We start from the raw sequence: 27,487 nt of genomic DNA, 5'->3' as shown, positions 1-27,487 counted from the left end.
CTGTTCATACAGAGCCAAAAGCCGCTGCAGGAAACTGGATTGCAGATCGTATTGAGACAAAATATTTTATACATTTTTGTTTTCTTTGTTTCATTTCTCTAATTGCTCTTGTGATGGCGTGGACCGCGCTTCGTGATCTCATGTACCGGCGCACTGTTTTTAAGTTTAGTATGGCGCACGATAATACATGATTGCGTGCTTTAATTTAAAAAGGTTCGCGAGTATGGCAGCAACACTGCAATATCGGGAAGAGGATAGTAGTAGAACCAGTAGCAGCTGCATGCCCGGGTGGAGCGACTGATGCCCAGATGGAGGAATGTCAACCCGATGCCTTTTGTGTTGGCCGTTCTGGCAGTTCTGCCGACTTTATAGAAAGAGACGACCCCGTCGCTTGTCCTCTTCTCTTTTCCTTCGGGCATCAGCGACAACATTGACAAACGACGTGTTCGACTTCACCGTGCACGTGAGTATAGGTTGGTTTTTCATTCGAGTGAATTCTTGTTCAGATTTGCAACTTGTCGACTTCATCCTGATCACCTGTCACAGGCAATAAGTCACATACGTGTGATATTTAGGTGAAATAAATGATAATGCACATTTTCTGCTCCATTTGCGTGACTTAGCTACACCAGGACATGAGGTAAAGCCTTTGTCGCCTAGCCACTAGCAGGCAAGATCGATCACTCGCATCCTTCAGTTCACGAATCCACGCGCCTGCCTTAAAATTAGTAAGCTGCTCGAAAAGAAATCTTACCGAGGCAATTTTGTTTTCTGTGAACAATGCACCGTAGATTTGTATTGAATAACAAAAAAAAAACGTGAAAAATAAATGTCGCGACCTTTTAGAAAACGCCGTGTCTAAGAGCTAGACGCGGCATTTTGTAAAAGGCTCATTAAATTCAGTATTTTTTCGTAGTTTCTGCTTGAAATTATTATTGTCTATGAATTTCATGGCCCAATCTTTTGCTTTGGCTGAAAATCTCGGCGGCAAAAACTTTGTTCAGTGTCCCTTTAAGGGCAGGTGTAGATGCCATCATTTCAGTCGCACGAGTGTTGAAGATTGGGCGAGTTGGTTCGTCGTACTTGAACTTGTATAGCGCATTACGGGGAAGAAGAAACGGCCGAGCAGACCGACACAAGAGGACAGAGCGCTAACTTCCAACTGAGCTTTATTGTCAAATTTCATCAAATAAGTAGACCGGCGCAAGCATACAAAACCACCCTAACGCAACGACAAGATAACACACAACATCACACCATCACATATCACACATTCATAGGCGGTTACTCTGATTAAGGAAGGCCACTTCATGTTCAGATAAACCCAAAGAAGGGGCGCTAATACACGTGCTGCCAGCTCTTGCTATACAATGCGCTTCTATAATTTCCCGAGTTAATTGCGACGGGTGCTTTTTTATCACTTCACACTAGTCCAACATGGGGGTACATCCACAATCGCGACAGTGAATTCCAATGTGGCCCTGGATTGCTTTGTGAGCATTATAATGGTGCTCTTTTAGCCTTTCATTAAGGCATCGCCCCGTTTGGCCGAAATACCACATACCACATGAGAAAGGAATCGCGTAAACAACCCCCACTACACATGGCACAAACCGAGTTTTGTGCTTAGTTGCGCAACCAGTGGTGTGTGATTTGAGAGGGTTGACAGCTTTGCAAAGCCGCTGTAACTTATCCGGCGCTGAAAACACCACTTTGACGCTGCATTTCTCCCCTATCTTTTTTAGCCGGTGGGAAATGTCATGCACGTAGGGTAAAACTACGGGTCTTTTTCGGTCGTTGGATTCCGGCTGGGCCTCGGAGTTGCATCCTTTCTTTATCTGTTTTAATAGCTTTTCAGCTATAGACACCAGTAGGATAGCTGGGTACCCAGCACTCAAAAGCCTTTCAACTTGAGCAGCAAAGCTGCGATGCATGACATGATCACACGATTTCCTAAGAGGATTGGTGAGACAAAGATTAGCGATGCTTCGCTTAACTAACTTGGAATGGGAAGAGTCATAGGGTAAAAGGGGTTTTCCATTTCTAGGGTCAAATAGCCAGCACACATGGTCAGGTGAAAGAATTAAATTCAAATCTAAAAAGCGTAAGCTATTGTCAACTGGCAACTCATGAGTCAATAAAAGCGGTTTAAAACATTCCTTAAAAGTCATTACAATACCGTCGGTTAGGTGCTGGCAAGCAGCGTCGCTGCAGTCAATGAAAATTAAAAAGTTGTCTACGTAACGACATATTTTGGTGACAAAGTTTTTATTGACTCATGAGTTGCCAGTTGACAATAGCTTACGCTTTTTAGATTTGAATTTAATTCTTTCACCTGACCATGTGTGCTGGCTATTTGACCCTAGAAATGGAAAACCCCTTTTACCCTATGACTCTTCCCATTCCAAGTTAGTTAAGCGAAGCATCGCTAATCTTTGTCTCACCAATCCTCTTAGGAAATCGTGTGATCATGTCATGCATCGCAGCTTTGCTGCTCAAGTTGAAAGGCTTTTGAGTGCTGGGTACCCAGCTATCCTACTGGTGTCTATAGCTGAAAAGCTATTAAAACAGATAAAGAAAGGATGCAACTCCGAGGCCCAGCCGGAATCCAACGACCGAAAAAGACCCGTAGTTTTACCCTACGTGCATGATATTTCACACCGGCTAAAAAAGATAGGGGAGAAATGCAGCGTCAAAGTGGTGTTTTCAGCGCCGGATAAGTTACAGCGGCTTTGCAAAGCTGTCAACCCTCTCAAATCACACACCACTGGTTGCGCAACTAAGCACAAAACTCGGTTTGTGCCATGTGTAGTGGGGGTTGTTTACGCGATTCCTTTCTCATGTGGTATGTGGTATTTCGGCCAAACGGGGCGATGCCTTAATGAAAGGCTAAAAGAGCACCATTATAATGCTCACAAAGCAATCCAGGGCCACATTGGAATTCACTGTCGCGTTTGTGGATGTACCCCCATGTTTGACCAGTGTGAAGTGATAAAAAAGCACCCGTCGCAATTAACTCGGTAAATTATAGAAGCGCATTGTATAGCAAGAGCTGGCAGCACGTGTATTAGCGCCCCTTCTTTGGGTTTATCTGAACATGAAGTGGCCTTCCTTAATCAGAGTAACCGCCTATGAATGTGTGATATGTGATGGTGTGATGTTGTGTGTTATCTTGTCGTTGCGTTAGGGTGGTTTTGTATGCTTGCGCCGGTCTACTTATTTGATGAAATTTGACAATAAAGCTCAGTTGGAAGTTAGCGCTCTGTCCTCTTGTGTCGGTCTGCTCGGCCGTTTCTTCTTCCCCGTAATGCGCTATACAAGTTCAAGTATTTCAGTCGCAAATATTTTTGCTAGTCGGTCGGCTGGTTAACAATAAGGGTACTAACTAGAGTTCCAGATTTCATCAGCAACACATCGTCATGGCTTCATCAGATGCTGCATTATATACATTCTATCCTCGTTTTTAAATAGGTGTACCGTATGGTCCACTGTTACAGGAAACAAGCGAGCTCATGGACAGTGAGCCATGTGGTGCTAACTGGCAGCGAGGCTTGTGAATGGTACGCATGCGCATAGAATCGGGGTGCGCCCAGTTTTGTCTGCCATTTCTCCGCCTGTACGCATGACAGCATTGGAAAGCGCATCCGTATTTTAGCTGCGCAATTTATCTAGCCCAGTGCCTCCTGCTTCAGGGATTTCCTGTGAGCACAAAAAATGCATGATTTTAATCGTTGCTGCAGTGTTTTGCAAGTTGTCACCGTAAAGCACATCATATTTTTCGCATAATGCTCACTGCAACTAGCAAGTTTCGATGACTCAAAATGCGGTTCAGGTCTGATGTAGCAAACATTTTAAGCTCATCCTCGTGACCATGAAATATTGGTTTATTAAATAATGGAAGGCAGAGTTGGTATCAGTTGATTTACAGTGTGAAAATGAAAAGTGCGAAGGACCGTGCCTCGCAAGTAAGCCCCGAGAGCATGAGCAGAGAAGTAGCAGATGAGGATGCTCATGCGCTGCATTTCCAAATCTCACCAGCACTAATGCTTGACGGACTGCTGGCCACGCACTAGCGTGTTCTTTCTGAAACAGGACTTTGGCCCTGTAAGCAAGTTCTTGAAGGGCATAAGTAAAACGTAGAATGGGCCCCTTAAATGCACCCATCCTTGAACCATTGGGCTTATGAATTAGTGCCCTTTTCAAAATACAACTATTCTGAGCTATAAATTGTGACAGAACAGTGCACGAAGTTTAAAAATGGGAAAAAAGTCTTTAAATGTCCCCTTTATACATAGTGTTCTTGTGATGTCACTTCTACCGTTGTCGCCCTCTCCCGCCATGCCCGGGTAACTCCCTGGGTACCTACGGCAGTTCACGTGCTGCAGTGCGGTTTGTTGGGGGCTCGTCATCTGTTGCTGTGAACGATGTGGAAGCATTGTGGTTTTTTGTTGTCTTACTTTAACGAGCTCATTGGATTAGGAAGGCCTCGCTCGTTCACTCGATACAAGACCAGATAATCAAGATGTGCGACACATACACCAGCCACGGCGTACACCGGCTGCCCGCCACAACCTATGAGGGCCTATTATCTTGCTTTCACTACAAATTGCCTGGCCCAAAAACAAGTGAAAGCTCAAAATCTCTCGAGCCGCAATTTTAAAAGTGGATGTGCGAAGCGCAGCTGCTCCCATCGAAAACTAGTCGTGCAGAGCTAGGCAAGTTTACAAGAGATATAATATTATGAATATATTGTCACGGCCTACGCCACCAAAGTAGCAAGCCCCCCTCCCCCAAGTGTTTTAAACAGTGCTGATGTTGAGCTTGAGCCTCTTTGATTGCAATTTGTGGAAATAGTCGAGGAAAATATTATACAAGGCAGATAGCGACTTTGCGTGGTGTGTGCTGCGGTAATGCCAGTCATCACTTTATTTTTCGCGTATGCTTTAACACACTTTTCACTTTGTATTTTGCTTTTGTTGTACGCTAATGTACAGTGGAGTCACTGAACATGATAGAGACTGTGTATAGAATTGATTGACTAATTAAAAAAAATTCTGACGCCCAACTTGAACCGATTGGCTATACTTCAAAGTGAACTAATATTGTTTCCCATTCTTTATAGTTTGTTTCAATGCAATACCAAATCTCCGCGATCGCCATCACGATTTTAACCGCCTTCCTCGCCATCATGATTTTAACTGCGGACAAGTTTGTATGTACAGTATCTTGGTAAGCTATATCTGTTTGCAGGTAAATACTTGGCTATGGCACTTACCCGTAATGAAGTTGCACCTGAAGATGCAAATATTGCAAAGTTTCTTCAAGTAGCTTTTGTTAATCTGCACCAGCCAAATACGCTGGTACTTTTAGGAAAATCGGAATGTGCGTTCTCAATTTTAGGTTATAACTTTCAGCGAAGAAACACCCTAAGCTCTGCTCCCTCTGCGTGGACTACTAAATCAACTTGCCTCACTAGCAGCTCATAATTTCTCAAACTTGCATCGTGAGGCAAAACTAAACGGGTGCAAGCACGAGGAGACAACATGGCAGTTGTAGGCGATAGATTCGGTTGGTGCCCGGGCATGTTGGTGGCGCATTTCGGAAGTGACGAAAAGGCGCTGCGAGATGCACGTGCACACTTTGTATAGTTGCTGTATTGGACAGCAAACTTTTTTTCTTATCTGAGCAGTTTTACCAAAGGAAGCTTCATCATATGGCGTGATAAATGAAGCGAATCCACAGGTTGAACCACATCATAGCCTCGCTGTGCTTTTGTACTTTTTTTAGCTCGCAAAATTTATTTGTACATATAAGTGACAACTTGCCAGTAATAAGGCAGCACTTGTTTCTTTACCATATGATCATCTCCGGTGTGCTGCTGCCTCAATATTTCAAATTCTAAGCATTTACACCATTGTATGCTAACTTTTTCTTCAAAGTGAGACAAGCCACATGTGTATCGTAGATCAAGAAGCATGCCAGTTTTACGTACTTGCAAGGTAAACATCAGAAATGCACAGTTGATCAAAAATACTAGTTTAATGGTGCATCTACATAGCAGAGCACCTGTGGCACCTCGGGAACAAGATAATGCCACATATGTTACAAGAGATAATTAAAAAAGATAGGGGACGTTCCGTGAACAAATAGAAACAAAAATAAAATGGCACGTGGCAGCGAGCGAAGGCGGCAAGGGGGGGGGGGGGGGGGGAGCCCAAGGGATTTCAGCGGATGAACGTAAGGTGTGTGTTTAATATGTGGAAGAAAAAAAAAATTCAAAATTTTGGCGACTGAAATGAGGGTGACTTAGTGAGTGCGCTCATGACGAGAGTAAACACGGTTATTATTTTTTTTCAAATCTCTTTTGAAAGCCACAAAAAATCTGTATGTGGTGCAGCCTAACAGAAGGTCCGTGAAGGCAAATTATGAATTCGTTGTTGTACAAAGGCCTTTTTTTTTTTTTCATGCGCACCATTCCCGCCGCGGTGGTCTAGTGGCTAAGGTACTCGGCTGCTGACCCGCAGGGCGCGGGTTCGAATCTCGGCTGCGGCGGCTGCATTTCCGATGGAGGCGGGAATGTTGTAGGCCCGTGTGCTCAGATTTAGGTGCACGTTAAAGAACCCCAGGTGGTCTAAATTTCCGGAGCCCTCCACTACGGCGTCTATCATAATCATATAGTGGTTTTGGGACGTTAAACCCCACATATCAATCAATCAATCATGCGCACCATAAATAGTGCTCAAAATTTAATTGCATATGTTGTTTTCATCCTCCCTGTATTCCGTGCTGTTTATGACGTAAAAAAAAAAGTAGCCCACTGAAGTGGTGCTGCTTTTGGGCAACAGTTGAAAATGGCGGGGTGCATGAATGCGGAATACTGCCGCTTACACTCAAATCACTCTTGTGGTCACCTCCCACTGTTTGCAGCATGTGTTGTGTATACACAGCTGCATATTTCCTAGCTAGAAAAATTTGATTTTAGGTGTTTCACGCCATTTTCCATGTAACTATTCCACAATTGCACACACTGATCAGCAGGCTTTCAATTGCGCTGAAGGACACAGGTGCCATAAAATTCATAGTCGATTCTTTCAAGAAACCGTATGTAAAGGCTGAAGCTTCATGCGTACATACACACACACATACCATATTGTTTTTTGTACTTTATGAAAGCTGCGAAGGTCTCATGTGCCTCCAAGCGTAACCTGTCTTATTTATTCTCCATCACCGCAAAAGTTTTGTGAGTTTCAAATAAAAGTACTTTGCGCATGGCCACTTTTGGGTAATTTTTTTGTGTAGGTGTTTTTTGAGCAGCCTACAGTGTTTACTTTATAAGCCTGTATGTATATGTTGCATTATAAGGATGCAGAATGTGTGTAGCTGTACAATATAGATGAAGTGTAAAAATTAAGTGTGTCTATTGTAGTGTTCTTGCAACCAATCTTACCCCCGTATTCTAGAACGTCCCTCCACTCAACGCTTCACTTTCACTTGAGATGGCTGATGGGAGCGCCGTCTCTAAGCAGAGAAAATTGCTGCATGTCAGCAATAATCTGCTGTGATTCTCGAGTAGCGCAGCGTCGCTTTCAAACGAGCAGCGGCACAGTGCTCAACTCTGTCAAGTGAAGGGTGAAAGTCGAGTTGGGGAGCATTTATGAATATGGGGGTTAGTTTTGTTGTCTTGTTAACCTGCCATTAACACTGGATTGATGCTACTTTGCTCTAGCTGTACAGTGCTCTCCAAGGCTCAAGGAGGCACCGCACGGGGAAGGCTCGGAGCAAACCATGCGTGAGTTTCCTTTCATTGTTACACTATGCACGTATTAAGTGATAGACTTTAATGTATGCTATTTGTATTGTGCAAGTTTTTGGGGACATACAACTTCCAACACTTATATGTTCTGACGAAAATCACGCAAGAATGAGAGAAGCTTGTGCAAAAATTATGCAAGAGTGTAAGAAGCTTTTGCAGAAGTCTGTGAAACGAAGTTTTGAAATTTTGTGGCAATGTGTCATTGTACAGTGGTCAACAGTCTTGCTCAGCATGCTTGACTGCAGGGCTCCCGGCTGCACAGGCACATCTACGGAGTGCCTGATGCATGATGGGCCAAATGTCAGCCTGCACACTGGTGCCTCTTATCCCCGTTTGTCTGTTACATCAGTGTCTCTTGTAAAGGGGATCAACTGTGCTACCTTTTTTTTTTTAATGTAATGAGCTCTTTTTCCAGATTATTGTTGTTTTAAGGTAGAGCCTCACATTTCTATCAAATACTGAAGATTCTATTTTTCCTTCTAGATGCAATGAAGTCACTCCTTGTGTTACAATAGAGTGAACACTGTTATGAGAAAAGCTACTTTATGGAATTAACTCACTCCATATTGACTTAACACACAGAATTGGTGAAAACTACACTCCATTCCAGCTGCATTAGGAATAATATTCATTTGCATACTTCTGTTTCTTTTGTTTGTTTGTTGGCTGGAGGTTTGGAGTATAGGGTGGCCAGAGGGCACTGTGTAGTCTTTCTTCATCTTCCCAATTTTGTGAACATCAATTGATAGCCGTATGGGAAGCAGCCAGCATGCTGAAACAGCGGTGCAAGCATGCAAGATGTTCACCATTGCATGCAGTCAGTTGCTGTGAGCAACCTACTGCATACAATTAACTGCGAGTGGTGAACTAACGCTGCACTATGTGTGCCTCCTGGAAAGCTGCAATGGTAAAGTGCCACAATCGTATAGTAAGATGGATAACATCGCAATTTGTTTGTTGAATAATTTTGCTACAGAATCAATGGAGTTTTGGATAAATTTGTGTGTCTGCCTGGTTCATTAAAGCTACAGAGTCAAATGCGGTATATACTCGCGTATTATGTGTACTTTTTTGTCAATCCGGTCATGTGCGAAGCTAGTAGGAATCGCTGGCCTAAAAGCTCAACTGGGAATATATGTTGCAGGTGCTGTCACAGCTGTCTCAAAGCGGATTGTCATTTGTTTGCTAAGCCTGTTCAAATGCCCCCATTTTCTTGAAGTTCTTTCGAACAGTGCTCACGAAAACCAGTTCCCACGACAGGGTTATACCAGAGAACATAAGTACTCTCCAATAATTGTCGGGAACCCAACGTAAAGTAAGATGCAGACAAGGAAGCGCGATGCCTACACAGTGCTATGTGTGTCGCCCTTCATGTGTGTGTGTGTCCATTCCTTGTCCCAGTCTTCTATTGCGTTGTGTTCCCTCCGATATCTAACCAACACACCCAAGCTTCTATGCTAAGTCTTATTCAACGCACTCTTCTGCTGGCTCCCATACTGAATATTGCATGTCGAAGAACTCCACGCTGATGTGCTTAGCGGTAGCACGGTTTCAGTTTTCTTCGGTAAGCTTTATAACAGCAATCTGCCTCGTATATAATTATTGTAGCCTATCACAAGGAACGGTAAAAACGCAATGGCCAGATGGCGAAACCGAAAAAAAAAAAAAAATGAGTGCGAAAACCTGCCTCATCTAGTTGATGTGACAGGTCCTTGCACGCGTTCAACATCTGTGCTGTGTCTCAGGAATACATTCTTGCCGTGGAAGAGGTGGGAAGATAGGAGGCAAACCTTTAGGCATTTCGGACTACACATAAACAGGTTTCAGTTTTCAAATTCAATATTCTAGGGAAAGCATAAAAGTTCATGGAAGAAGGGACCTTGCACTCAGTCCATTTTGCGTAAGACTGCACTCGCCTGCTCGACAAGAGATGTGCCTGACCAGAGCATCATGAAGTCAAATGTGTCTGTGTGTGTGCTGGCAAGGTGGCTCGGGCTGGTTGGGGAGGGCAAAGTATGCGAGCAAAAAGTTTCTTGTAGTAAAGCAGGCTGGCTAATTATACTGGTGAGCAAATTATGTGAGGATGCAAATTGTGCGAGTAAATATGGTATGTACTCTTGTATGTTTCAGCTCTATTGCTACGGATCCTGCGGATCCAACTTGGCATCCGGCAGCAACAAAGAGAGGTTCTGCAGGAGGTGCGACAGCTGAAGCACAAGGTACGGCTCTTGTCCGTGCCTCAGCACGCCCAGCCAGCACAGCGCCCCTCTGACCTTCCCCGGCTGCCTGCTGGTATGATTGGAGAAGTGGAGGCAGCAGAGGCAGCTGTGCAGAGTAAAGCTGTGGCTGCGGCTTTGGTGTATATTTCTTGATTTTTAATATGCCTATGTAACATGCAGAAATTTAGTACTGCTTTAAGATACTGTGTTTCGGGAAACAAACTAGTCAGGTTATCTTATGAGCCACTGTACTACAGTCGAATATGAATAATTCGTACTCAAAGAGGCCAGAAAATTTGTTCAAATTAAAAGAAGTTCAAAATAATGAAAGTTACCGTAATTACTTGAATCTAACATGCACCTTTTTTCCGGCTAAGAGAGTTCATAAATCGCATGTGCGTTAGAATCGAGTGCGAAAAAAAAATGAATATGGTCATTCTATTGCCATCGCCACTTACAAAATGGCCGCCCCCTACGTGCGTCAGCATGGCGCGTCGGTCATTTCTGCCTATGTGTTTCCCATGCGCGGCACTTCATACGTGTGCTGAGGAGTTCGTCATCTTGTAGTACATTAGCATCGACGGCATGGTAGGGCCGACTCCAAAAACTCGACGAGTGCACCACAATGCTGCTTCTAAAAGAAAAGTCGTCGCGTGTGCCGGAACGGACAGAAATCGGGCCGCATCGCGGTCATTCGGAGTTCTCGAAACGTGCGTGCGGGACTGGCGTAAACAAAAGCAGAATATTGTCGACAGCAAAGATTCACGCAAAGGCTTCAGTGGACCACAGCAGGGTCGGTTTCCACAAATTGAAGAGCTGCTCGGCGAGTATGTGATAAAGCAGTGAGCGACACAGCGGCCCGTGACGACAGAACTGCTCCAAGTGCAGGCTATGCAGTTAGCCTTAGAAAAAGGGCTAATGCAGAGCCACTTTAAAGCAAGCAGGTGCTGGCTAACGAACTTTATGAAGAGAAAAGGCTTTTCCCTCCGAAGGCGAACGGGCATATGCCGGAAGTTGCCGGAGGAATACGAAGAAAAGCTTCAGAGTCTTCAGAGGTTCCTCCTAAACTTGCGGCACAACAACGGCTACCTGCTTGGGCAAATCGGGAATGCCGATCACACGCCTCTTTACTTCGACATGCCTGGCACCACAACCGAGTAGGAGAAGGGGGCGAAGCAAGTTTGTGTACTGACATCGGGCCACGGTAAAACTAGAGTGACAGCAATGCTCTGTTGCACGTCAGATAGGCATAAGCTTCCCCCGTACTTCATATTTAAACGGAAGACGCTCTCAAAAAGAGTCGTTTTCGCGAGTGGTGTGATCAAGCGGGCCAACGAGAAAAAAGGGTGCGCGTTGCAACCGATGTCTTAGTTTTTTTTTTTTTTTTTTTTTTTTTTTTTTTTTTTTTTGTCGTGGAAACCGGGCGCGTGTTACAATCGAGGGCGTGGTAGAATAGAGTAAATACGGTAAACGAGCGGAGGGCTCACCATGCAGTGATGCATGTGCATGGAGAAGTGTTATTCACAAATTACAGGACATCCGTCATTAATTAAACTAGTCAATACATGTCTGTACACGTTGGCCTTGCAACGAGTCAACAAGTTTTGCGTGCAGTTTGCAAAGCATTTGTACTTCGGCTTCAGTATTCTCCTGGCAAAAGAAGTTGCGCGCGGCAATGTCCAGTGCTGACACTCTTCGAAGACAACTGTGTTTCCACTGTTACCATCTGCGCTGCAGCCGGAGCGTGGCCAGCACATGATGAGAATGGAGGAGCGTCTCCACCTGGAGAAAAGCAGATCGGCATTCGAGAGAGAAACACTCCGCGGCAGCTTTTTTTTTTTTCTCTCTTCATGCGCGGTGTTGAAAGGAGAAGAGTCTCTACATAGCAGGAACGAAAAACAGGGAAGCGTGACACCGGCGCGTTGCAGATCGGCATGAGAGAGCCAACTCTCTGCGACAGCTTTTTTTCCCCTCTTTCTCTTCATGCGCAGTGTTAAGAGGAGAAGGGTCTGTACGTGGCAGGGACGGAAAAAGCCGAAGCGGGGCACAGGAATGTCCCAGATTGGCATTTGGCAAACATTCCACCGCAGTCTTTTCTTTCCTTTTCTTCATTTTCTTCTTCAAGCACAGCGATGAGCTGTCTGAAGTGCCACCGCAGGATTGGGCGGGGTGCTGAGAGCATTTTCGGAGCGCGGTACAGCTTTGATAGGACCACAGCGTCAGTTCGAATTAAGTGTGTTGGAATTAATGAGATTCGACTGTATTTACTATAGTCTGTGAAGTCCGAGTGAACTGTCCTAAGCTAGCAGACGATGTAGGCGGCATCGTGTGTTTGATGGGCAGTGACTAGCAATAGCCTGCTTAAAACAGACATTCAGTAATTTTGTTCATTTATCACCCTATTTCGTGTCCGCTGCGGCTCTCTCTACTTTGAGCTACAGTTCACCCTGCCTTGTGTTAGCCGATTTCTTACTTTTTTAAAAATCTAACATGCACCCAATTTCGCAGTGTGAAGAAAAATGCACCTTTGTTTATTGTGATGAGATTTCTATAGCGACATGCCTCTTTGTTGGCTATCACAGAAAAATATAAACAGCAAATGGTGCGACCATCTAGTGCGACCTTTATTTTTCTATCAGTTTCATCTATGACCAAGATTTGGGCGCTCTAAGGTTGCCTCTTAGTACGCCTTGATCATGTTCATTTATCTTGTTGTGCTCTGCTTACAATGCATTGATTAAAAACATGTCCAAGCTTCTTTTTGAATTCCACATATTTTATCGTTTTTCACCTGTAGGAGCTACTCCTGGTCAACATTCAGGCAAAGACATTGTAACCTCGAAGAAACGTGTATTGGAATTTGAGCACTGTACAAAGTAATTATACTATTTCATAGCTAGAATCAATACTTATTAAGGGTTATAACAGTGTTATATTTGATTTCATAACAGCGAAACTGCATTCAGAGAAGGACTCTGAAAGGTTCTCACACTGAGTGTGAGAGGGCTGATGTGGAAACCATTTTAGGTCAAGTGAGTTGAAGTTAGCGTAAAAAAACAATGAAATGTTGTGATGCCCGAAAATTCAAGTTGTTGTTTTCAGTGTCCTCTTCTTGCAGATTTTTATCATGAAAACATTTCGATGTGCTGTTGCGTTTACCCCATCTATGCTTCTTGCATTTTTTTACAGCGCAAGCACCTCCTGCAGATTGGGGGACGTGGCCTCCGAGAAATTGGTGTGAATGCCATGAAGGCTGTATTGGCACATGATGTGCAAGTGCTGTACAGCCTTCATGGCAGAAAAGGGAAAAGGGCCTTTGTGAACCTGAGGCTCTGTAGATTAGTGACAGGTTAGACTTGTTCATTGTTTTATGTGTGTGTACCCTTGTGTATTCTCTGTACTGCAGTGCTTCATGTGTACTATGGTATTTCTGTTCTTGTATGCAGATGTCATCTGCCAAAAAGCAGGGTGCTACCAGGCGGAGGCCCTCAACTTTATTAAGAGGTGGCTGCCAGGGTCTGGTGATTGCTGTGGGGGCAGGAAGCGGCGCTTCAGAGAAGCATTTGTTGTGGAGCAGCCCGATGATCCCCACTCTCAGAGTGCAGATTATCGGCTGCTCGCGGCAGCTGGCTTCCTGCCCAGCCACAGCAGCCAGGGCCTTGACAGCACCACTGTCACTGTGCCCCCAACGCAACCTGGCCTGCAGTAGAGCGGGCCTTTTTTAGTTGTGTATATATATTTTTCAATGTATACATTTTTGTTGTACCAAATAAATAAAAAAAAAAAAAAAGAATAAATAGTCTGCAGACTGTCGGTGGTGCACTGTTCGGCTAGCTTATGCTGATTCGGAAGCACCATCACCATGTTTTAGTTACAAAAAAATGCTCTAAACTATTAATATTCTCGATTACCATGTGGGGGACATATGTGGGGATTGCAAGTGGGGGACATACGCTTTCAACATTTACTTCCTAACGACTTTTTTCGATCTGCTGTACCAAATACCAGTACCAAATAAAGCACTCGCTATTGCAAAAGATAAATTGGTAAAAAAATAAACTACACTTCTAGTGTTAGCAAAGGGAATGAGGTATAAAAGATGAAATAGATCGAGTAACTGCTTTCAGTTCTCAGCATTCAATTTTCTGTTGCCCCAAGTATACAGGGCTGCAAAGCTACAAGAGCGGGTCATCGAGGCATATTGTTTAAATCTTCCGGTAAGAAAAATTCCCTACTAATAATGGTTACATAATGGCAAGCCAATCAGTAGCCAATATTCCTCGTGCAGGAAACATCGGTGTAATAACGGCATTTGATTGGCTGCAATGTGGCCCTGGATTGGTCCAATGTCGGTCGTACATCCGTAGCCAATATTCGTCGTGCAGCAAACATCGGCGTAAAAATGGCATGTGATTGGCTGAAATATGGCCCAATGTTGGCCGAACATTGGCAGCTTTGTCGGTAATACGATGGGCCTTCGTCGGCCCAATGTTGGTTGCATACTGGCTAAAACATCGGCAAAACGTCGGCCCATCATTGGCTTGAACGTCGGCCCGACATTGGAAGAAGTTGCACTTCCGACGTCGGCCCGACGTCGGTGCCGATGTTAGCCGATGTTGGTCCAAGATTGGTCCAACGGCGGCGTGCTGCCTGGGTATGGGAGCAGAGTTTGCTATTTGAATGGCCTTATCAATTGCTTCAAAAACAGCAGTGAGGCCATCTCTAGGATGAGAATAAATATTCAAAATAAAATATGTGCCTTGTCCTGTACGACGTGGGAGAAGTTCAAGAAGAAGGCAGTCACTGTAAAGATCGGAAAGATGATGCGCTATAAACGAGATATTTCTCTGTATATATGTGGTAGCCCATGGGGAGCTAGGATGCGAATGTACAGCCTGATAGCCGAGGAGTTTGCAAGCTTTTAAAGGCTCCTGTACGGAGATGACATCAGGAGCCCGTGTCGACCGCTGTATATAAAGTGAGAGGTTGTCTCTCTTGTTTCTTAATCCACGACAATTCCGTTGCCATATGCAGAGTGGAGAGGGTGAAGATGTTGCAAGGGTGCAGGAGGGGGTTATGGCTGCGAAGGCGCTGGAGAGGGTTGAGATTGTGGGAGAGATTCGAGCCGAGCAACTAACACGTCTAGAATCTATTGAAGCGTTCAGCAATTTGCGTAAAGCCTAAATCAACCTTTTGTTTGAGTTCGCGGTGTTCTTTCCGAATTTTTTGACTGGTGCTTTTAAAATCGTCCTCCGATGACTCCGGTTGCTCTGTCCTTTTCTTTTTTGCTGGCTGTGGAGAGGAATCTATAACGTCGGTTCCTGATTTTGCTGCCATATCAGGCTCTATGACAGAGGGGGAGATAGATAGGGGTGGAGAAGACGCGGGTGGGGCAGCTGTAAGTGTACTTAAACGTTCCAGCACCAGAGCCAACTGTTGCTTTAACTCTTGATTCTCTCGCATTAGACGTTCGATAGTCTCCTGAGTTTTAGAATTTTCTTTTGCGTCAGAGATCATACAACAGGAGCAGGAGGCTTGCTTTGCCCAGCTCACCTTTTCGGGTTTCGTGCTGAAGTCGCGGCTTTGTGATGCACTTCGTCCAGGGCTTTTGCCTTTGCTGCCACGGTTTCGTCCAGGACTCCTGCTTATGCCGCTACGGTTTCGTCCAGGACTCTTGCTTCTGCTGCTACGATTTCTATCGTCGATGCTTGGAAAAGACTCCTTCTCGAGCTGGAACTCGGGCTGCTCCTGCTGGTGCTCTTGTTGTGGCCTTTGTCGTGGCCGAGACAGACGGCTGAAGCCACGCTGAAAGCGTTGCTTGCATGCCCTGTCACCCGTCTTGTGAGCGTCCCCACAGATGACGCACTGCGGGGTGCAGGGATAGTCCTCCGGGTGTTTCTGTCCGCAGCTTGAGCACGTGAGGCGATTTGGCAAAGGACATACATCTCGTCGGTGGCCGACTTGTCTGCAGTTTAGGCACGCTTCCACCTTCAGTCGAAAGTTGAAAACGGCGTAGAGGATGCCAAACATTTTGACTGACGGAGGAAGCTCTTCAGCCATGAAGTGAATGAGCACTGAGCGTGAGGTACGTCCCATGTCTCTCTTGCTTGGACTATTGGTAGAAGGGGATTCGCCCGACGTAATTCTTGAAGCAAGTCCTGAGGTGACTCACCATTCCAAGCGCGGTAGATGATCCCTGCCCGTGCCCCGTCTGGGGGAGCTATGTGCGCGTGAAATCCCAGTTTTTTACCACGTAGCGTGAGTTCTCGTATTTTTGCATTGTTGGCAACTCGGTCGACGCAAGATGTGGACACGGTGAAAATATTTTTGGCCAGATTGGTGCACACAAGATCTTCGTCGGCAGCCACAGAGTGCAGTCCGCTTTTGGCGACTACAGCCGCTCGTAACTCTACGTCGTTGTATTGGGCCAGATCTACGCCCGCACTCGGACGAAAGACAATCTTGAAGTCATCGACTGGCAACCGTGGCAGTCGTTTTAAGCGAGGACGCGCCACAGCTGTGCTGTCGAGCTTTGAGGAAACGCTGGGCGGTGATTCCGTTTTGCGTGCTGGCGTTTCGGCAGCTGGCGCCGCTTTACTTGACTGCGTTCCTTCAGTTTCTTTTGACTGTTGTCGAGGTGAGCGTTGTCGGGCATTCAGGACTACACTCCATTCTTCTGGGTGGAATTCTGTGGCAGGTAAATCCGTGCCACTCACCATGTATGCCATTGCGTTGCCGAAAAACTTGTGCACGCGCGTCGAAGCGCGAGACCGACGCCGGTGGCGTTAGTGCTAACGAGGCGGCGTTGCCCCGCTCAGCAAGAGTTGATGTTTGCAAAGCTCCTCAAGAACAAAGAGGTTTGAGGCACTCACCAGCAGCGTCGGCAACTTGCTGAAGTTCAAGAGAGACCACTGTTGGCACCAAAAAAGCAGTCTTGGTTCGACAAAAACTTCGTAGAATACGGAGCCCATGCGAGGCACGTCAGCCTTGCCTGGCCCCCTAGCGGACTCTCTCCCCCCCCAGACTTGCGCTAAATTGTATAGAAAAATTCTTAGCTGCATCACAACATCAATAAACACATAGTTACCATGACTGCAACAAAAACAACTATGCCATACCAACTTTTGCCACATAATAGGATCAAAGCAACAACACTAACACACAATGTCATCTAAAAAGCTGACAAATGCATATCTGTGAAATTTACCATAGGTCACTATGTAAATTGTAACCAAAATGCTGGAAGTTGCTGCTCTGTGCCTGCTATTCTCTCTAATGTCACTCTGTGCAAGGCAAAGTTACCATTTGTGTAACAAGCAGCCATATTATGCCTACCTAGCTTAGTGTACACTGATCAGATTTATACACGAGTTTCAAGTAATCAATTACTTTTCCCAAACTAACATTCTGGGTAACTCAATGAGGTTTACTTGTCATTGATTACCAGTTATCATTGACTTTTTTGATAAATAATCAAGTTATAACCAGTATTCCACAGCACTTTTTGTCCTAATATCCTGTAAGGACAACCCTCCCCTCTTTGTCAGACAATGGCCACAACAGACTGCACATGCATGCTCCTTTCCTTAAGGCCTTCTCAACTGTTGCGAAAGCAATGGGAGAGTTTCTCAGTATGTTTTGCCACCTATCGGTTGTAAGAGCACTGCAACCCTGACTTTGCATCTCCTGTGTCCCGTACACCTCAGAAGACTGTTGCTCGATATAAAACCGCGAAATGGGAATTGTCCCCTGGGAGGGCGATTATTCAAGAAGCTGTAATTTGATCACCACTTCAAAATTGATGCTCAGTGTACACTAGCTGCATTAACTACACATAGTGCCCCGTAAGAAGAGCTCTCCAAGACTTTTGTCCTTTAAAAGAACTTCTGAGCAACTTCCATTGCTATAAAACTGCCAAACACAGTCACGGGGGAACATTTCGTCCTTGTTTTGCAGCTTCATGAAATTTAGAAATATGCCATTTCAATACAGTTATAAGTGTTTAAGTACCAAATCTGGCAGCATAGTATAGTATGCTATAAAACTGCCAAACACAGTCACGGGGGAACATCTCGTCCTTGTTTTGAAGCTTCATGAAATTTAGAAATATGCCATTTCAATACAGTTATAAGTGCTATAAGTACCAAATCTGGCAGCATAGTATTAGCACCTATATTTGAAAATGCAGTAGTCACTTCTTGCCCAGGTGTCTGATGCAGGTCACGGACGATTTCAAGAAAACAAAAAGTTTCATGTGTGTTACCTTTTCAGTTGTCTCTTCTTCACTTTCTACGTTATAAAAGACAGTGTCAGGAACCGACAGCCGTTTCTTGCCCATCTTCTGAATGAGGTCACTGAAGGTGGCTACAGAAATTATCAAACGAAATTAAATTTTAGCAGGCCACTAAAGCACCAATGTGGTATGAAGACCACAAATGCATGGAAAGTACAACTACATATCTGTTCTACCACAAAAGTTTGGTTCTGAAGAAAGAAAGCTGTGCTGTACATGCATTCGCTTCTAGATGATGCAAGTCAATGGCTGATGGTAAGAGTTATGCAAGTATTTAAACCTTGAGACAAACCACATGTTGCTAGTTATAGCACAATCTGAATTAATTTACCAGGTGATCACATATGAGCTATTGATCACACATCAAAACAATTAGTCAAAGCTTTTGAACGTAATTCAGTCTGTGTGAGCAACACCATTTCTAGGATTGGTTATTAACTGTCCCGCAGTAGCTTTTTGAAGTTCTATTTTATTACCATTGCAATCTATTCCAGAGAAAAAAATATCTAATTACATTAAACTCATCAAAATAATTTTGGCATTGCCATTTACTTATAGCTTCAGCATGCAGCAGTTCAAAGATCTTGTCAATTGAAATGCCTAGGTGCAAAGATTGCATCAAGTTCAAACTAGAACAAGATAATTAGAAAATATGTGTAGCTTAGCTGATCGCAAGTTGGGCATTGAGTTCAGTTTATTACCTTAAAGGCCCCCCTTTCTAGGAGGGGCATTACATAAGGGGTGGGGTTTTATTTAGGTTAACAATAAGCAGTAAGAGTTGTTTTAGCATTAGAGATGAACAATAATACGATCTTGAAAGGCAGATGATGACATTTATGGCGTTGTTACAAGGCAAAGTATATACCCGCATTACCGAACAGGCCTAACCAGCCTGAACTGCCTATATGCCGACGGACCGCACGCTTTAAATTACTCGACCAGCTGCACAATATAACATTCCACGGACATTCTAATTGATCTTTGCGTCCACCGGGATGACTGTCACTGTGAATAAGTGCACAATTTGTCTTCTGGTTTTCTACATTACCTAATGATCACTTGCTCGCTGTTTTTTCTGCTGCGCACGTGTTTTGATTAAGCACAATTGTGGTGCGTTTTTGGACTGAAAGACTGCTGAAACATTCCAATGACATTTAGAGTATACATGAAAAATGCTTTGCCTCTTTGTATAGCAGCCCGAAAGGTCATACCGTATTCCAAATCATAAATTGAGTGCCCGAGACGACCACCACGTGCACACGAAAAGAGCTACGTGGACTAATAAGCATGAACAACTTAGCAGTAGTTGCGCAACCACCACCAACGGGTCAAATAAGGCACACTGAGAACACAGAAGCAATTCCGTGCGTCTTATTTTGACTTCGCACCGAATAACACACGTGCAAGCAGCGACGCCTGCCACACATTTTTCCTGTATTATAAAACGGATTCCTAAACGCCACCAAAATTAACACCTCAAAGAAGACAGAACTCACCACCAAGGAGGACGACGTCTCCTCGATAATACCCTTCGTCGACGTGCCCTGCTTCATTGGTCTTCCAATATATTTCTTTGTGTTTTTGGCAGTCAGCCACACTCGCCGGCTTGAAGTCCTTAACGAGCTTCACGCTCACTATAGCGCGGTAGCCATCGTCGTAAACGACGTAGGCCACCTTCGGTGCTGCCGGCATAATTAAGTGGGAGCGCAAAATCAACACTCGCCTTCAAAAACAAAAAAAGAAAGACTGCAGAGACTACTGCCGTGGCACGTCTCGCAGGTCTCATCCAAAACATCCAGTACTTCGAACGTAGAGTACTGCTCTTGGATTGGCTAAACTGAACATGTTAACGACCTGATCTGTAAAACGTTTAGTGCTTGTTGCGCCACCTACTGAGTAGAATGTATACCATAATATGTGTATTTTGAAATGAATGTGCGCGTAAAATATTGTATTTTTGTCACCAGATGACAAAACATACTAGTAAGTTTTTAAAAAGAAAGGGTTGTGTTTGAGTTTTGATGATTTGGACTGTTGTAGAACAATGTAATCACAACTCATTCAACGCGAAAGGTCTGCTTAGTATTTTTAGTTTACTTACCTGTATTGCTTCTTGAGGGTGTTTTTTTACTTCTATTTTGAGAGGGGGTTGGTGGGTTTGTGGGGCGAACATGTTATAAGGTAGCGTTATGTTTAAGGAAATGAGTTACGATACCAGCTAGAACATTACAAAACTTGTAGTTCCTCGGAGCAAAAATGCGAACACACGCCACATCTACCGCTTAACAGGACACTAGAGAAATAAATAAAATGTACTTGATTGCATCTTTTTTTTTTTCTTGATTATTTTTCAAGACGTTGGTAGATGTGCGTGTTTTACACATTACCCATAATCTTATTTATGAATATACAGGCACGACAATATAATACCAATCAATTATTGAAGAATCCAGCCTATAAACCACTGCACTGCTTTTATGCGATATTCACTGAACGACACGATAAAAAAGAAAAGCGCACGGCTTGCTATAATTATCGAAACGATAGGCATTCGCATATTGGAAATGTAATTGCGGAATGATAACGCAATAACAATATAAATGTTGGTGCTTAACGTTCCAAAACGATGACAATTGAGAGATGCGCCTTAGCGGCGACCACATGGAATCCATAAACGTCCACCAAAATCTAAGTACAAGGGCCTCAAGCATATTCGCCTCTACTAGAAATCCGGATTCAAACACAGACCTTCGGGATCAGCAGTGGAGCAACGGGAAAGAATTGATGCACATGCCACACGGCATGTGAATGTCCACCTTCGGGATTGTATTAGGCTAATTTAGGGATAAGTAATGAGTCCATCTTGGTAGGACGTGCGGCCACTATTACACAGGACACACAACACAAGCGCTTGTGTTGTGTCTTCTGTGTAATAGTGGCTGCACTTCCTACCAAGATGGATTCATGCCAACTGGCCCGATACAATTGTTTATTGACTTACATTTATAGTTCGGCGGCCTCTTCATTATTAACGTCTCTTAAGCGCTTATGTTGTTTGTTCTGTTGATAGTGACTGTGCTTTCTACACAGATGGATTCATAGCAACTGGTCCGACACAATTGTTTATTAAGTAATGAGCCCATCTTGCAATATCGGCATATAATTTCGACTCGGACGCGAAGATCAGAGCCAACATTGCCTTTATAGAAACCACATTCGTCACGACATAATATTTCTATCTCGAGTACTTGCGCGTACAAGTCGTCAAAGCAAAAAAAATTATAATAATAGCACGTTTTATCCCGTGAGTATACTCATGTGAGTAACATGTACATGTACTTCAGATCGGCAAAGGAGGACCAACAGTAATGCTGCAGCGATCGATGGTGCCCTGCGGCATAACTAAAATAGAAAGAGTTGCATGTCGACATTGGCCAGCAATCACGTCTGCATCTTTACATGTTAAATTAATGCAAATATATGCATGTGCGCTCAGAGCAACTATAAGCGGCAACATTTTCTTACGTTAATCTCCAGCGTGTTCACTATCTCAGTTTATCCGAGGTGTCTACCTGTACCCAGGACCCAGGCTGCAGCCGAAGATTTCTTTTGGGGTGGGGGCAGGAGTTTGAACCCCCCCCCCCTCCTAGCTTCTGCGGTGACCTGCATGGTAGTAATGCAGGTGTGACCTGGGGTGGCTCGAGCGCGTGGAAAGTGGATATGTGGGCTTGAAGCATTGCGCTCAGAGAACTGCAAACATGGAGAAAAGACGGATATACACGATCGGTAGTGTTTAGTGATTTTACTTCGTCCTTTTTCCGGCTCTCTTAGTTGATTCAGCGGATAAACTTTGGGGTCAGGTTTCCGGGAGGTGCTGTCGAGACATGACAAACTTCGACAATCGACAGCTGCCGGTGGAAAATTCTCGTTTCGGAGCTGGCTCTTTATACAGAGGCATTCAATGATGGGCTTATGAAGGAAACTACTTTTAGGTAGCCACATCAGTGGGCAGTAATAACAGTTATGAGCAGACCATTATTTTTTGAAACTCTAACCATGGACAGACAATCTCGCGGTCCCGTCCTTTGTTAAAAAAAGTCTGTGCAGTGATAAACTTGCAGATAACAAAAATAGTGCATTCCTTGAAGCGACTTTTTTTATGACTACCTGTTACGTGCTCTACATAGCAAAAGTACACGTCAATTGCAAGAATCTAAACACCGCTGTCGACCACAGCGCCAATATTTATTTAGTGGGTTGCTGATCGTCACATGTTTTGCTTTTACATTGTCTGCATTCCGCCACTATGTTTATTTTTCATACGTTTACATTCCAGGCACTATACCGACTATATTGCTACTACGGTTAATGCTGTCATTCATCCGTCGTCATCCGTATCGTTACCTCCACCATCCTATCGTGGTCTTCAGTTGTGCTTTGCTTAGCTAGTCATGAGTCAACTAGCTGCAAAGAAACGTCGAAAGCTGTATTTAGGACCAGACACTGAATTTGTAGTACCCCGTTCGACGCGATGGTACAGCCAGCAGTCGACCAGCAGTGCTTCGGCGACCGCTACGACTCGTCTCGCGGGTGTTTTGAACTCGCCACCAGACAGTTCTCACGCGTCCCAGGCATCACCAGGAGATCGATGTCTCACGGACGGCTGTTCTGTTGACACGAGTTCTATAGGAGTACGAACAGAGGTGCCAGAAGGAAGCGACGACTTTTTCAACAGCGCGCATGGCGTAGGCGACAATGCATACCAAAGCCCCGAAGAATGCCCTGACAACGAAAGCAATCATTCAGAAAATGACAGTGAAGACGGTGACACTCGACCTTTCCGAGATACAGATCAAGACCCAAGCTCCGGAACCGAAGAAGATAGTGGTGACTATCTTTGTGGAGACGGCGCTTCTGTAAATCGAGACCAAAACCCTGGAGTCAAAGGAGACATTTCTGGCGACCGTAGTTCTGTGCCCTCGTTCGACGAATCAGAATTTCTTGCCAGATGCGTCACGGATTTTGGAACAAAAACACTTCCGGGATCAGCAACCACAATTGCAGTCGCTATCGTTCTAATAATGTCGTTCATAGCGGCTCACGGCCTTTCCTGGTCTGCTGTGGACGACTTGTGGAAGCCTTGTTCGGTTTCGAAAAGTGCGGCCTGCCGCAGTCGAAATACCTACTGAGGAAATTGTGGTCCGCGAAATGCGATTCCGTCAGCAAATACCATTATTGCTGTAGTCAGTGTGGCAAGCTGCTCGACATTTCTAGCGACAAAATTCACCTGACTTGCAATGTCTGCCGGAGCACTGTGAAGCTGTCGGACGTAAAAAGCGGGGGCACATTTTTTTTCATTCTGGATGTTGGAATGCAACTTTCCAGCACTATAGAAAGTCTCTGTGGTGTTTTGTTTGAGAACCTCAACAAGTTGAAGCAGCAGGCAGAAGTCGGCTGCCACTTGATTTGTGACATCACTAGTGGCATGATGCACCGCACTTTGCGAGAAAAGGGTGTGTTAAAATGGAGCGATTTGACTATTACACAGTAGAAATTTTTACACCCAGAAAGGTGTAAATGAGCTTGTCCCGTGGACGACACCCTAAGGGTGTTATTTCAGCACCTTCCAAAAAGGGTGCTTTACCATGCACCCTTAGAATAGGGTGTACATGTGAAAAAACTGTAGGGTGTTATAAAAACACCCTTAAGGAAGGGTGCCTTCGATGTCCATCACTTTTTTAGCACCCTCTGAGGAGGGTGCGAGAAGGGTGCACAAGGGTGTTGAGTGCCCATGGCAGGGGTGGCAGTATTCTTTTAGACTGCACTAATAGATATCAGCATGCACTGATTACACACTACTTGAAGAAGGTGGTCCTGATTATCGATGGTGCGCCACCTGTCGAGCTCCATTCATTGCGTGTGGGCAAAAATATAAACGCGTACAATCGTGTATGAACTTGTGCTGGATCTATATATACTTCACAGTATATGCATAATGCACATTACAGCAAATGAAGCCTTGCTGCCCTTGCATATAGTGTTTATTTAATAGGAAAATAAAACATGAACTTTTCTTCTGCCACACAACTTTTTCACCAGATATGCGTTCACGTATACGTACACTACACATGCAACACCTCAAATGTTTATTATATTTTTTCAGTTTCACTTTATTGACAATTCTTTGCAACATACAACTACACTGGTTTCAGTTTAGTATTCTGCTTCAAGTACATATAGACTACAAATGAAATACACGCTAATATATCCCTATAATTCATTCACGTATCTACAATCTCAGTGGTTTCCAGTTTAATACTCCTTCATGTACACAATCGGTTAATAGGAATGAAATAGAGGCAAATATATACTTATGATTCTTTCAATGATATACAATCACCATGATTTCACTATATACGCCTTCATGTACACAATCGTTCCCAAGAAGTGATGCACACAAAAATATATATGGATAGTGTTTTCAAATGTATACAATCACAGTGGTTTAAGCTTTGTATTCCTGGATGTATAACAATTGCTTATGAGAAATGATGTACATGCAAACATATACGGGTTTTCGCACATATAACTTTAGCGAATACCTAAGAAACCAATACAATGATCAGAAACACAATAAGCTAAAAACGAACACAAAACTGAGTCAGGACACACAAAAAACAAAAGAGGTAATGCATAATTATGGCTAATGACACAGCAGGGTCACTTTATGCCAAATGTCCCAGCCATTCTGGCAACCATCTCAAATGTATTCGAAAAACTCGTGCTGCATTGAAAATAGTGAACTTCTGGAATATTTAGGGGAGGAAAAATATTTGGTCACGTGGCTGCCTTCTGAACTTCCTAGAATGCCGTCTAGGTGTATGTGAAAAATTTTATTCTAAAAGCACCGCTCTTTCTTTCCATACGAAACTCGGTCTACGTGTTACGTAACAAGAGCTTAATTTTGGAGAGTTTGTTCATCGTGGTTGTGTGCTAGTCACAGCGCGACAACTTTAGGAAGAGACAGAAAGGACAGGAAAGAGCACCGACTGTCAACTGAATTTAATGAATGTGCTACGAGCGCTTTTATACGGAGTACAAGAACCGTGTTCATGCAGGACGACACGTGTGAGCACTACAAAAATAATCTTAACTGTGAAAATAATATTCGAATATTCCCTCTCGGAAAAGATAAGTGAACGTGTAGTGATGCACTGATCATTGGTTTACCTAATAAAAAATACTTCTACAAACGTTAAATTGGCTTTAAGTAAACCTATTCTCGTGTCGAATGGGGCAACATTGACTATTCCTGTTGCTGTTTAGTACACACACTTTTGAAAGCTTGCAAGGGGCGGAAAACAACACGCTAATATCATATCTGCTGGCTATTTTTTTAATTGTGAGACACGTGATGTGGTATAACATGCAAAGGTTTTGGTCATTGTTTTTTGTTGGTCCTGTCTTCTTTAACTTTACTTTCAGCAGGAGGGTTTTGCAAACGGGTGTGATGATTCTGTTGGGATATCCAGCATCTTTCAGTCTTTTAATCTGGTTTTTAAGCCTGACCTCACCCTTGTGCTAACATGACTTCTGAAGGGTGGCTGAATACATGTGGTATCAATTCCTCTTTCTACTAATTTTGAATGCCCACTATCAAAAGGCAGAACATTCTTAGCACTCCTGGGCTGATAGCACCAGCCAATGCCCCAACAGCACCATCACACTTGTTTGCGAAACCCTCCTGCAGAAAGTAAAGTTAAAGGAAACATGACCAAAAGAAAAAGAGAATTACCAATCACCTTTGCATGTCACAGGGTACTACGTACATAAGGTGTCTCACAATTTTAGGAAAAGAGCCAGCAGATATGACATACACGATTTTTGAAAAAAAGCAAGCAGAAAAATGAGAGATTTTAGAACTCTTTATCAGGAAGGCCAAGGATCAATGCATCAGTACACCTTCACATATCTTTTCCGAAAAAGAGTATTCTTTTCTCGGTTAAAATTATTTTGTCATGGTCACACATGTGTTGTTGCAGATGAGCCCTGGTATTGTGCTCTGTATAAAAACGCTCGTAGCACCTTCAATGAAATTCAGTTGACAGCGCTCTTTCCTGTCCTTTTTGCGATAAGATTTTTATTACAGAAAGAATTTCATTTTCTTACAGTTTAGGTATAATGATGAGTTTTCATTGTACCACAACATGGAGCAAATTGCATCTCAATACGGACAAAAATCACGATTTTGTGAAATTCGTGATATTTTCTCGTATATTTCAGCAGCTTGAGAGGTATAAAGATATTTTTCACTGAAAATATACCTTCTGTGAAGTAAGTATTCACTGCTCAGATATTCATACAAAGTGCAATATTGCAATCAAAAATGCAAACATAACACATTTTGGCTTTATTCTTGGAAGCGAATGTGGCAAAAAATTGCACTATTATTATTGAGCTTCAAATACCTTACAGAAGCACATTTATTTAACAGGTAGACCGAATTTGCTTTAGAAAAAATAAGCGGTAGTTTTAAAACAAAATTTTCCACAAACTGCACACAGACGGCATTATGCCAGGAAGTTATAAGCCAGCCACATGAACAAAACTTTTTTTTTCTCGCTGAAATATTCTAGGAGTTCACTGTTTTTAACGCAGTAAGTCAGCACATTTTTTTTTCAAATACAATTCAGATGGTCGCCAAAGTGGCTGGGACGTTTGGCATGGAATGGTCCAGCTATATTTAAGCAAAATAACTTACACAAATAACAATATTTGTTCATCTACCATGACCACACTAGAAAAAGTTGTTCAGACATTGTGACACTAAAATTTTCAGCGTCGTACTGCCTGAACAACTTCTTTGATAAACTCCCAACTCACGCCGAGAAAAAGCCGCTCAATCACGGCGGTTGTTAAAGGCCTTGCGGCCGTAGACAATGTTAAAAATAAAAAAAATCAACTCATCAGTGCTGTCACTCCTTCTTCGTCATTACTGACACGGAACATTTTTCGGTTATCCATGTGGAGGTTCAGGAAGTAGGCTTGCTCTAGGCTGGGGCCAGGGTAGACTACCAGGACGTCAGCGGCACCCTCTCATCCTGTAATAAGAGCAAATATGACTTCTCATAAAAGGATGTTCGTGCTGTTCTGGCAGCACCA

At 43.8% G+C, this 27,487-nt stretch overlaps 2 protein-coding genes across 5 annotated transcripts in view; one reads left to right on the top strand and one right to left on the bottom strand.

Moving 5' to 3' along the window:
* The window catches only part of LOC119178059 (BEN domain-containing protein 5), a 47,573-nt gene extending 27,461 nt beyond the window's left edge, over positions 1-20,112 (bottom strand). The window contains exons 1-2 of one of the 3 annotated variants that reach the window (XR_012894169.1): positions 19,822-20,112; positions 18,296-18,396 (exon numbers count right to left, since the gene is read on the bottom strand). The gene's annotated coding sequence lies outside the window, so the exon portion shown is untranslated. Of the gene's footprint in view, positions 1-18,295; positions 18,397-19,821 lie in introns of those variants that run through there. The other 2 variants (XM_075888650.1, XM_075888786.1) reach the window with 2 other exon arrangements.
* On the top strand, positions 118-13,784 carry LOC142803585 (uncharacterized). Of its 2 annotated transcripts, none has more exons than XM_075888854.1 (5): positions 118-463; positions 7,735-7,789; positions 9,944-10,032; positions 13,222-13,381; positions 13,479-13,784. In XM_075888854.1, the coding sequence occupies exons 1-5, from the start codon at positions 317-319 to the stop codon at positions 13,739-13,741; spliced, it is 714 nt and encodes a 237-aa protein (XP_075744969.1). In that variant the 5' UTR covers positions 118-316; the 3' UTR covers positions 13,742-13,784. The 2 variants fall into 2 exon arrangements, with proteins under 2 accessions (XP_075744969.1, XP_075745007.1); XM_075888892.1 differs by having other exon boundaries at positions 328-463; positions 7,727-7,789.
* Positions 20,113-27,487: the final 7,375 nt, after the last annotated feature.

Source organism: Rhipicephalus microplus, chromosome 1 (assembly GCF_043290135.1).
Source record: "Rhipicephalus microplus isolate Deutch F79 chromosome 1, USDA_Rmic, whole genome shotgun sequence".
Classification (NCBI taxonomy): Eukaryota; Metazoa; Arthropoda; class Arachnida; order Ixodida; family Ixodidae; genus Rhipicephalus; species Rhipicephalus microplus.
Note: the sequence above shows the minus strand (reverse complement) of the source record. Positions and strands in the feature narration are given on the sequence as shown.

Excerpts from the sequence above, each read along its gene's own strand:
- LOC142803585 (XM_075888854.1), top strand. The coding sequence starts at position 317 with ATGTCAACCCGATGCCTTTTGTGTTGGCCGTTCTGGCAGTTCTGCCGA. Across the intron at positions 464-7,734 it reads TGTTCGACTTCACCGTGCAC|TGCTCTCCAAGGCTCAAGGA; the intron begins GTGAGTATAGGT and ends CTAGCTGTACAG. Across the intron at positions 10,033-13,221 it reads TGCGACAGCTGAAGCACAAG|CGCAAGCACCTCCTGCAGAT; the intron begins GTACGGCTCTTG and ends ATTTTTTTACAG.